The sequence below is a fragment of the Myotis brandtii genome, unplaced genomic scaffold (assembly GCF_000412655.1).
Source record: "Myotis brandtii unplaced genomic scaffold, ASM41265v1 scaffold876, whole genome shotgun sequence".
NCBI classification, from domain to species: domain Eukaryota; kingdom Metazoa; phylum Chordata; class Mammalia; order Chiroptera; family Vespertilionidae; genus Myotis; species Myotis brandtii.
In genome coordinates, this window is record NW_005371579.1 from 1,354,519 (window position 1) to 1,366,751 (window position 12,233).

Below are 12,233 nucleotides of genomic sequence, written 5' to 3' on the forward strand. Positions count from 1 at the left end.
GAGTCATCCCCTCTGGGTACATGACCCTGTAATCTGCATTTTTGCCCATATCCTCCAAGGTCTTGATGCCTCTCAGCTGCCTTCTGTTAATCCTTTTCCTTCACGGATCACTAGGACTCATTCCAGAAATGAGATCACGGCTCTTTGCTAATGAAAACCTCTTTGTTTCTTCCCACGGTCTCTCCAGGATATTGTCCACCGCTCTTTAGAATAGCATACAGGCTCCAGCATCTGACCCTTTCCCAACTTTCCGTAGCCTTGCCATCACTTCCAACTCTAAGCTGTACCTGAGTCTATCAGATTGTAGCTATTTTACACACACACACACACACACACACACACACACACACACGCCCAGTTCTTTATTTATATCCCTGTGTCTTAAATGATGTTACATATACCTCTCCTTTCCTCCTAATATTCGAGAAACTCCGTTTTTGATACCAAATGTCCAGTGGACATCTCTAAGTGAGCACTCCCCCCACCTTCCTCACATTCGCGGTCAGTTGTCCTCCTAGTGACTGCTGCTCTGCCCATACTTGGAACTGATCACAATCCAGCTCAGATCATGTAATTGCAGATGCGGTCACTGGTTTCCATGACGGCTCAGTATTCCTCATCCGCTCATGTTCACACCTGGGCTAGTCCCTTCCCACGTTGCCTAGGGCTGACCTCTCTCGCCAATAAGACGCTGATGAAATAACACTGTGCGCCTTCTGAGGCCACGTCATAGACACCCCAGCTCCTGTCTTGAGCTGTCTCCGTCGCTCACTCTGGGAGAAGTGAGCTGCCGTGTTGTGAAGACATTGAAGTAGCCCTGTGGAGTGGTCTGTGTGGCAAGGAACTGGGCTTCCTAGTAGCCGGCCTCACTGCCAGGCACGCAGAGGATCCATCTTAGCCGCAGATCCCACACATTCCGGGGTCTTCAGGCCCCACAGATGTCTTGACTGCAGCCTCATGGGAAATCCCAAGCCACAACCCCCAGCCAAGAGGCTCCCAAATTCCCAGCACAGAAGCTGTGCAATAAGAAGTCATTTTCGCTGTTTGAAGCTGCTGTGTGTTTTGAGGTCCCTTGTTATGCAGCCATGAATAATGAATATCGCAAGACCATAGACTCCTAGAGCCTCCATTCATCACGGACGCTGGTCCCCACCTCAGCACCTGGCCCTTATTGCATGTTACGTAAATGCTTAGTTAAATGATTCCAACTGAGCTACACCGGAGCTTTTCTTTGCTGGTGAGGGTAAGTGCAAACACAGATGGTTTTAGCTAGTAGATATGACCCTTAGGTTTTCTGTTGTTCTAAAGACCATTAGTAATAACATTAAAAATTAACAACAAGCCCTAGCCGGTTTGGCTCAACAAGCCCTAGCCGGTCGGGCTGGGGACTGAAGGGTCCCAGGTTCGATTCTGGTCAAGGGCATGTACCTTGGTTGCAGGCACATCCCCAGTAGGGGGTGTGCAGGAGGCAGCTGATCGATGCTTCTCTCTCATCGATGTTTCTAACTCTCTATCCTTCTCCCTTCCTCTCTGTAAAAAATCAATAAAATATATTTTAAAAAAAATTAACAACAATAGCCAATACTAACATACAGGGGTGGGCAAACGTAAGTTTACAGTTGTGAGTACTCAGAAACACAGAGTTAATTCTTGTATTATTTATTAAGTATTGTATTATTTATTTGTATTTTTCATTTTCTTATTATTGTCACTAGAGGCCCGGTGCATGAAATTCGTGCATGGGGGGCGGGGCGGGGGGTTCCCTCAGCCCAGCCTGCACCTTCTTCAATTCAGGACCCCTCAGAGGATGTCCAGCTGCCCGATCCTGGTGACTGGGCATAAACCAGCAGTCAGACATCCCTCTCACAATCCGGGACCGCTGGCTCCTAAATGCTCACCTGCCTGCCTGCCTGATCGCCCCCAACTGCCCCCCTCTGCCAGCCTCATTGCACCACGTAGCCTGCTGTTCCGTCGTTTGGTCGTCCCTCACTAACCCCCCTGCCAGCCTGGTTGCCTCACACAGCCTGCTGTTCGGTCATCCGTCTGGTCCTTTAGGTCGTGACGGCCCCTGGATTTTTATATATTAGGATCATTGTATATCCTTATGATTTATCTTTCAGGCTATGACAGCTGGTAACTTAACCTACTTTTGCCCACCCGTATATAGCCCCGGAATTCTCACAGTCCTGTGGAATATGTGCTCTATGTGTGCCCATTGTACAGATGAAAACGACTAAGGTCCATAGAGGTTTGATCACTTGCCCAAAGTGAACCAGCCTAGTGAGCAGTGGATCCAGGATTCAAACTCAGGCAGACTCCAGAGTGCATGCTCTTAACCAATTTAAAAGCTATTATTGAGCCCTTACCATATGTCAAGCACCGTGCTGGGTGCTTTAGTTCTCCTGCCTCATTTAGTGCTTTTCCAAACCTCATGGACTGCGTATTGTTCTATTTTCTCTCTTTTATGGGTGAGGAGATTGAGGCTCAGGGAGATGAGCTTGACTGGGCAGAGGTGGTGAAGTCGGGGTTTGGAATCCGGCCAGTCGGACTCCCCAGGCTCTGCTCCTTCCATGATTCTCTCTCTGTGGCATCTCCCAGAGTTCTCTCACCCCAGCCCCTCTTCCTCCATTTCTCAACAGTACTGTTCTGAACACATAGGTCGGTTGTCAAGACGACCACTCAGAAACAACATGAAAGGCCAATGACGTTTCAAACATTTCTGCAGCTAGGATGAGTTCTTTTTTTAATTTTTTAAAATGTGTCAAGGTGATTTGTAATCCTCAGGAAAATGTTGATATGGCTCAGAAGTCTGTTTTGAGCAATAAATATTTCCAGGATGACGGAGGAGAGCTTCCAGGCTCCAGATAAAAGAACTCCCTGGGAAGGGAGCTGCTATTATCCCTATTTTACAGATGAGAAAACGAAGGCCCAGAGAGACTCAGAAGCCAAGAATGGCCAACTCCAAGGCCTTTGTACCTACCTGCCATTCAGTACAGATTCTTGACGAAGGAAGATTTGGTGGGATGGAGGAGGAGGTTTGGTTACAACTGTAGGTAACCCGGAGCAGTGGAAGGGAGAGGAAGAGAGAAACGCCATTTCTGGGGAGAAAGTCTAGGGCTGGGAAGTTGGGGTGAGTTGAAGGACTTGGCACTCATCTCCCAAACTTCAGGTACTGGGATAATAACGCCGGACCCTTAGACTAGTTGGGAAGGTTTAAGAGACCCCCAGAAAGCTCCTACCATAATACATGACACCCAGTTAGCACTCTGTCAATGCAAGATGGTATTGTCTATTGTTACCATTACTGGACATCCCAGTGCCTCTGGAAAATAACTTCTTCAAGTAGAAATGGACACCATTCCCCAATAAAACCAGCCTTTTCCCCAGTTTTCCCTTGCCTATCAACCGTCAAACACCTGCTTCACCATCGGGAAATCAGTTTCCCTCCAGCCCTAGGTTCTAAGCAGTCACCTATGGATTCGTGTCCTCTGTCCAACCCTGAGCCATGCTCATGTCACTACCCTGGTCAGATCTCCTGAGGAACTGTCCTATGGACCCCCCAGCATCAGATGAACCCTGGAATCTCTTGCAGAACTTTATAGAACCTCCCCTCGGGGTTCACCCACCCAGAAACCCGCAGCCCTGGCAAGGCGAATGTCCCTCAACCCCCCACTTTAAACAGAAACCCTCAAAACCTGGCATGCATACTCTCCTTTATATAAGTGCATTAGGCGGTATTCTTGAGCACGGTTGCACTTTTGCTAATTAAATCTTAGAACATGCTGCTTAGGATTATTAACAGCCATTGCCAGGGTAAGAATATGTCCATTAAAATAAGCCTAACTTTCAGTTTTATAGCGTTTTAATTACACAGACCCTTTGGTGTGTTTATAACGATAAAGAACATAACTAGGATCTTGCCCTGCCAGGGCTGGCGTCTCTGTAGGATCCTGGGTCGGTCTGCATGGTGCCCTCCAGGTTGTCTCAACCCTCCCTAAGGGGATGCTCTTCTGTCCACTGACCCCAGACTTAGTGTCCCTGGTTGGATTGACGTTTACTGCAGGGTGGGAGTAAGATCAATACCAGTGTGGGTTGCAGCAAGAGACTGCCCCATAGGTTGTCTGGGTGACCAGTCCCGCCCACATGTCCTCCTAATTCACACGGGTTCTCTCCCATTTGGAGATCTTACCAGAGGATGTTTCCAGTTTCCTGGTAGATCTCAGCTTGTGATCTTGTTCATCTTTATGTAGAAATACCGGAACGGGTGATAGGTGACTTACTGCCCCCACCAAAACCACCTCCATTCCCAGCCTCCCCTGTACTATCAAAGGTACCCTAATTAATTGCTTTTACCAAACTCACAATCCAGAATCGTCTGAGCCTTGGTAGTGTGGACAGAAGTTCACTGGAGAAGAGAAATGGGCTTTACAGAGGCCCACGTGCCCGCCCAGCGTTGCAGTCCTAACAATTCGGTGAAGTGAGTGTTCTAAGCTCCCATTTTGCAGGTGAGAAAACTAAGGCTCCCAGAGGTACAGTGACTTGCCTGAGGCCACACAGCTTATTCGCAGTAGAACTGGGACTAAAGCCCAGGCAGTGGGGCTCACCCAGCCGTGCCCCTGCCATTGTACCATCCGGACCCTGGACTTGAGCAGTTATGGCTGGTTCTGCTCCTAGTGGCGGCAAAAGTCGGAGGTAGCATTTAAACCCAGGCCTGGCTAACTCGGCAGCCATGCACATTCATCAGACATTTTTTGAGTAATGACTTGTTACCACAGTAAAAATGACATCATCCCTGCCTCAAGGAGTTCCAGCCCAGAGCCAGAGAGAGACATGGGCAATTAAACAAGGCGTGGCAGCCTGCTGTGCAGAAGGCAGGCAGACAGCTGGGTCTGGAGCCCGCACCCAGCCCCGGGCAGCGGGGAGGTGGTGGCCAGAGAGGTGGTACCAACCAGGGGCAGGGGGTGCCTTCTAAGTTGAGATTTGAAGGAAACATGGAATTTGGATGAAGGTGGGGGAATGGGAGGGATGTTATTTATATGCTACTTCCAAGAGAATGAACTGTTTATAATAAATATATCTGCTTCTTAGCACACATTCTTTCTTCCCATAGATTCCTTAGTTTTCTTTCCCAATACAAACTCATTGAATGCTTCTGTTACCTCTAATTGTACACTCTGACTTAATGGATTATCTGTTAAGTTGGGGGACTTGGGGCGACATTCAGGCCTGGGCTGTTGAGACTTACTTATTCCCGTAGTCCCACTGTTCTGCGATGCATCCGAGCGCCTCACACGGGTTAAAGTAAATCCAGAGTCGGGGCAACCCAGTTAGGTGGCGTAACCACTGCGCTGGTGTTCAGTCTGCACCGAGCTCTCCTGCGCTGAGGGTAACCACACGGATGAATAAGCTAATGAGAGGTCTGGCGAAGTAGCTCAGCTCTGCAGCGTGGACCGAGGATTGCCAAGCTCCGGGGCGGGCAGATTCCCAGGGAAGAGAGAAACTCAGCTGAGTTCTGGAGGCCGGGCTCCCAGGAGGAGGCGTTTTCTAAAGTCTGCTGCAGGGAAGTGCTCGCAGCATCCCCAGGCCTTGGGCAGCGAGTCATGAAGCTAACTCCATAGGAAGGATAACGTGGTTTGGGGAGAGACTGCAAACCTAATGACAGATCCCCACTACAGCCCTGCATCTTGTTTGCTGTGGAATTGCAGACAGATCACTCACCTTCTTGTGCTGTTTGACCATCTGTTTGTCTGTTGGTCCATCCGTCCACCCATCCATTCACCCACCCACCCACCCATCCTACAGACATGCATTTTGCATCTATTCTGTATGAGGCATTATGCTTTGATCTTGCCATGATTCGGTTAATTCAATGGCGGTGTTAGTTGTGCTAGGTGAGTCCCTCAGGTCCTCCCTCTCCCTCCTCCACCCGGCTTTGTGCCCCATGAGGGTCGAATCTCTGAGCTCAGGGGGCTTCTCCAGTAGACCAGTGGGAAGGAGGAGAGAGGCTGGGGTCTCTCTCCCTGCCCCATCCTGGGGGATTGTCACAGGCAGCCCATGTTCCTCTGCGGAAGGTCACGGCACCTGCTGGGTGGCTTATTCACCTGGCATTCTCTCTGATTCCAGCAGCTGCTGGCACTGCCCTGCAGGCCTGGGTGGTAATGGCCCCCACTCTTCCTCCCTGTGCTGCCCAGTCCTGTCCCCGCCCCCTTAAGTTCTGCATATGCTTCTGTTCTTTATTGTTGCATTCCCCCTCCCGCCCCCCCAATGATCCGCGTTGACTGTGCTGCTTCCGCCCACACCGTGTCTGGTACAGTGCAAGCATTTAGAAGTAACTGCCTTTTATAACTGGCAGACGCTCAGAAAGGCCAAGCAAACATGTCCCAGTTGACCTTGCGGTTAAGTGACAAGGCCAGAATCTGAGTCCAGGTGTGCCTGACTCCAGAACCCACGGTTTCCTGCTGGACTGTCTTCCAGAGACCCCTCCCCCACCTCCTGTGGGAAGCAGGTAAAGAGGCATGGCCACCTGAGTACCTGCAATGAGGGGCATCAGGAAGAAGTTAGGGCTTATTCACTGGGGGTCTTTGTGTCCCAGCACTTCCGTCTGCTGTAGATTGTATGATATGCTATCAGTTTCTCGTTGTTCAACTCGGCTCTGTTTTTTAGAACAGTGTCCACACAGTGGAATGATAAGGACAAAAGGGATGAGTATTTTGTGGACTCTTGCGAAGGCGGCCCCGTTTATCATTGAAGAGTTGCATTACAAGCGTTACCTTCATGGAAATAAGTGTGCTTTGGCTTCTAAGCAGACTCCTCCCGGCAGCAAGGCGGGGAGGGGCCCCCACTCACAGTGACCTCCCTAGCAGACCTGTTCCTTTGAGAGCTGTCATCACACCGGAGTTAATGTACTGTTTTTAGCCTTGACTTTGGGTTCCAGGTGGTACCAAGCTGTGTGTCTTGCGTTCGACTCTACCCACCTATGGGGCATGAGTTGTTACAGCAGGTGAGGATTTCAGGGATGGCCCTCCATGAGCTCATTTGGCGTGTGTGTGTGTGTGTGTGTGTGTGTGTGTGTGCGCGCGCACGCGCACGCACATGCTTGCATCTTGTTACCCAGTGAAGAGTGTTGCATCAATGATGACCAGTTTTTCTTCCTGTGTTTGTGTGAAAACCAGGAGAAGACATCAACATTAATTGGTTTAATTATTGCTTCAAAAAAGAGATAAGCATAAGCTGTAATAATACCACTAAGTAGTAATCTTTAGTGATTGAAAGAAATACATCTACCTCGAAAAAAATTAGCTACTGTTTGCTAGTATATATCTGATTCAATTTTTTGTAATTTTCTTTCTTCTTTTGTGCATATTCTTATTTTCTCCCCTGAGCCTATCCAATTTCTGTAATAGCAAAAATGTTATTTTTAAAATCTGAGCATAGTGTTTCCGCCTAATAGTTATTTTATAAATACTGCTTTTCCTCTCCCTTGATTCAGATACATTTTCTTCCCCCCAAAATTCCACATGCCACACTGCACATTACATGAACAAATCTTGAAGAAAAGAGTCATTCATTTATTCCACAAATTTGTATTGGATGCTTTTTATGTACCAGGCACTATTTGTAATGTTTATGCAAAACAAATTAATGTAGTGATTTTTTTCTTTTCTTTCTCCTTCTCCCTCGCTTCGCCGCCACCTGGTGTAGTCTGAGGTTTCCTGGATCCCCAACAAACATTACTCGGGGATTTACGGCCTGATGAAGCTGGTCCTGACCAAGACTCTCCCCGCCAACCTGGAGAGGGTCATCGTCCTTGACACAGACATCACCTTCGCCACAGACATCGCAGAGCTGTGGGCCGTGTTCCACAAGTTCAAAGGTAATTAACTGCGGCCCATTTCTCTCTTCTGTCTTTGAAGGTGTCGGCATGCCAGGAATAGTAATTGCCGTTTTAAAAAATGCGAGGTGCACTCTTAATGAGGTCATGTTCGTGAAATGGATAAGGAATCACAGATTCAGTTGAGGAGCAGGTCTCTTGGCCTTTGCAAAACCTCGAACTGGAATTTGCATTTCTTTAGTGAATGAAGAGAACAGGGCTATGTTCATGGGAAGAACCCCGTGGAGGTGCTTTGTATGAGATCAGTATCCACTGTGTATATTTGTATGCAGGTAGTGGAGTGCTGGCTTACCTGTGTGGAGACGTGCATTTCTCGGGTTTCTCTTTTTGTCCGACGAGACTTTGATTGCAGAGAAATCCTGGGAGGTGGTGGAGATGCGTATTGATTAGGCAGGGTTTGGAAATGTTCTTATGGCTTGTGCTTTCATTCCTGTTGCGGTTTGTTATTTTAAAGGGGTATGTACATTTACAAGATGTTTCTTCAAGCTGTTCGTTTCTTATTATCGATGGTTGTAGCTCTTGCCCCGGCCTCAGTGTATGTGAGGATATCTGATGGGAAATCGTGAGCCTAGTAGGTGTGCGTAACTGAAAGCAGTGACAGGTTAGCACAGATCTTGGGCTGTTATGTTAACATCCTTCTCCCAGATGTTGTCCTTAAATTGCGATATTTTAAAAATTCTTCTATGTATTAGACAGATACCACAAGAGGGAAATTTGATGACATTTTTTTCTTTATTTTTGTCCATTTGTTTTTTGTTTGTTTGTTTGTTTTTGATCCTGGCTTCTGGGTTTAACATTCCTCTTCCCGCTTCTATAACTCCTTATCCTGTGAAGGTAAGATGCCACTTAGTGATTTTAAATGACAGCATTTTCATAAATCACAGGAAAGTCCAGTTGGTTTCTGTTTCCACTCACGGAACAGAGAGTACAATTCCTCACCTACTCTGGCCTCTGCTTGCTTTCTTCCTGGGGTCTCTTAGCTCTGGGCGAATTGCAAACAAAGTCCTCAGCATGTCACCTGGGAGACACTCTGACCCTCACACTCTTTCCCTTGCCAGGATCAAAACGTACTTTCCCACCCATGTCAATAAGGACTCTAATAAAGACATCATTTAGCAACAGTGCTGACACTGAGTGTGTCTCGGCTTCCTAATCTCCTCATAGAATGCGTGGGTCTCTCCGATTTCACAAGTCAGCCGAAGCCTGGCGGAGGCCGGGTTCTGCCCAGAGCTGAGACCAGAAAGCACCTGGGTGTTGGCTTCCGAATGCAAGTTCCCCAATAATTTCTGCTTGTTTTTCTGATCTAATTGAACTCCTTGGGGGCAGGTATTCGGATAATGAGATGATATTTTATTCATACTTTTATGCTGATGCTCCGTATTCAGTGCTGTGTTATTCAACAGGCACTTCCTTCATCCCCGCTGGGTGTGAGGCGGTGCGTGGACAGTGACGGGAGTGAGAACTACCCCTTCTCTGAAGGGGTCAGAGAAGGCAGCTGGGAGGGCATCACAGAGGAGGCGATGGGCATTGGGCGCCATCCTGCCGGATAGGAGTAGTGATGGTGTGCAGTAGATGCCCACATTCCCCTTTGAGCTGGGAGTGCTGCCTGCAGATGGCCCCCAGCCATCAGCCTTGTTTGAGGGTGGCCTCAGGTGAGGAGAGGCACCTGCCTGTGGCCACGCCCCCTTCCTGGAGCACCCCATTATCTAGCAGTGACTGATGAGTATACACTCTTGCAGGAGCAGCTGTTGCCCTGCCCTCCCTTGGGACTGCCCTGCGGCCGGATTTCTCCCTCTGCCCAGCCCTGCTTTCTTCCCTTGGCGCTCACAGCGCTGCTCCCAAAGGCTCTTCCTAAATTAACCTCCCGCACTCGAACCCCCGTGTCAGAGTCGGCTCCCGAGAAATTGAACCCGAGTCTGCAGTCACGGCTGCAAGTCTCGCTGGCATAATAGGGGTAACTGAGTCCGGCTAGAAAGGCACATTTCTTCTGGCCGGGTTGGGACCTGCCGGAGAGCAGGTGGGTTCTGCAGCCACAACCACCCTCCTGTACCCGTGGCACTAAGTCCTGGTATCATCCGTGGAAGGCAGGCCTCTCAAGGCTCCTGCTGCCCCCAGAGCTGGTCCGGGGTTTGGGCTCCACGATCCAAGGCCGTTTACGGGCAGAGCAGAGTGTGTGGGCCAAGGTCAGGACAGGGGCAGGGCTGCATTGTGTTTGTCCATTCTTTCTCGGGTTTATTTCCAGCATTGGTCAGGCCCTCGCCGCACAGAGGAACGTATCAGATGGCGTTCTTGCCTAAAACTGTGCAACATGGCACGCGCCTTCCCGGAGCTCACAGACAAGGCCTACTTTGTTACATTTTTGTCTGTCGGCAGCCACGGAGGATAGAAACATCTGGGGTTTTCCCAGGCTCACCCTAACTTCTGGGAAAACACGGAGGAGAAAAGAAGACAAGTGAGCTCTTTTTTTTTCTCCACATGGCAGTCTTTTGTACAAGTTTTGGGTTTTTGTTTTTTGTTTTGTTGTTTTTCTAAACTGGACCAATTAGAAGCGAGGTCACGTCCCGGAAGATTCCCTTAGGACAGACCCACAAACACAGAACGTTCCGATCCAAGACGGAGACTTGCCCTCTCGTGACGGCGATGGCCCTTGTCATCCTTCACTGTAAACATGCTGAGTGGCATTGATGCAATTAGGCCGTGTCAATTCATCTCTGCTGTGGAACAGCTTGCTGTCTGGGCTGCCGTTCTGATATGTTTAGGTCATGGACGCCCTTGACACCTTACCGGTGCCGTGAAACCCCCCTTACCTAGGTCATTCTGTGGAGAGTCCAGTAAGAAGCCATTTATAGGGGCTTACTCCCATTCTCAGCCTCTACCACGGCAGCTTTGGGGGTACCTCCTGGGGGTTTCCGCATGCTCCCTGACCCTCTGCTTCACCCAAGTGGCAAACGCCTCCCTCCCCCCATCAGCAGCCTGCATCCTTAGGGAGCCGGCTCCAACCCATGGAGGAATTTTCAGAGCCACTAATTCTTAGCAGAAAGACTCAGGCATGCCATTGAATTAGGAGTTGCCCATTCAGTCCTATTGACCGAGCTTACTGGTTTTCTGACTATTGGGGATGGTGCAAGAATAAAACAAGCCCGAAATAAGCCAGTCGGAGAAAAACAAGTATCACGTGACCTCACTCATATGTGGAATCTAATGAACAAAATAAACAAAAATAGATCCAGAGACATAGAAGCATCGGGCAGACTGTTGAACCTCAGAGGAAGGCAGGGGAGGATGGGTGTGGGGGAAGATGTCAACCAATGAACTTGTATGTATATATGCATAGCCTGTGGATACAGACAATAGGGGGGTGAAGGCCTGGGGCAGGATGTGGGTGCTGGGACAGGTGAGAAGGGGTCAGTGGGGGGGGGCATATTAATACTTTTAACAATAAAGATTTAAAATAAAAGTATATACGTACATACATACGTACATACATACATACATACATAAAGGGAAAGGAATAAAGTAATTGTTGATGGGGGGAAAGAACATTAGGCCAATGCTGTTGGCTCTCTAAAGAGTATGGCGGGTAGGGGGGTGTGGGGGGGTGGAAGGAGAGACCCTGCCTGGCTCTCGGAGGCCTCTGGGTCGTGCACACGTCCTCAGGGCCAGGGCACAGGAGCGCCAGCTTTGCTATTTGTGGTTTGAACCGGTGCCCAGAGGAGAAGAGGACAAGCAGGACTGCAGGGTATAATGGAGACAACCCTTCTGGTGAGTGCCCATTCAACATCTGTCCGAGGGGAGGCCAGGAGGCCTCCGATTGCCAAGTCCATTATCATTAGCGCATTATTTGTACTGAATGCTCTGAAAAGACAGGTCGAGCCACAGATGTCTTTGTGAAATGTGGAGACCCACTCCCCACCCCACCCCCGCACACACACCCTGTTTCAGACCGTTGCAAAGTGAGCTGCGGGTGCCTTGCTCCCCTCTCTACCTGCCTCCCCAACACCCCCTCCTGGGCCCCCCACCCTCATTTCAGAGTTCACAAACTGTTCCTGCCAGTTCAAGCAAAAACTGTTCCAGGAGGTACCAGGGGCTGGTAATTAATTTTGCTCCTGGACTGGAAGGTGAAAAGCTTTTTATTATGTAAATTATAAATGTCCTGAAGGGAAACTTTATCTCCCTCTCACCAATGAGCCCATCAGGCTGCCTGAATCAGGGTTTTTTTTTATGTTTATTAGTCTAGGGGGGCCAGTTAGGATGTTTCATGGCTTCTAAGTGCTGACATTTATCTATTGCTTCCAAATAAGCCTAGTGGTAGGGAGCCACCAGCAGGTCACTAAATAAGGGG

The 12,233-nt window shown here is 49.1% G+C and overlaps 1 protein-coding gene across 1 annotated transcript in view; it reads left to right on the forward strand.

Annotated features, from left to right (window-relative positions):
* LARGE (like-glycosyltransferase) overlaps positions 1-12,233 on the forward strand; it is a 457,548-nt gene that overhangs the window by 262,442 nt on the left and 182,873 nt on the right. Inside the window, exon 6 of the mRNA XM_014532296.1 lies at positions 7,702-7,873. Within this exon, the coding sequence (XP_014387782.1) occupies positions 7,702-7,873 (172 nt within the window). The remainder of the gene's footprint in view (positions 1-7,701; positions 7,874-12,233) is intronic.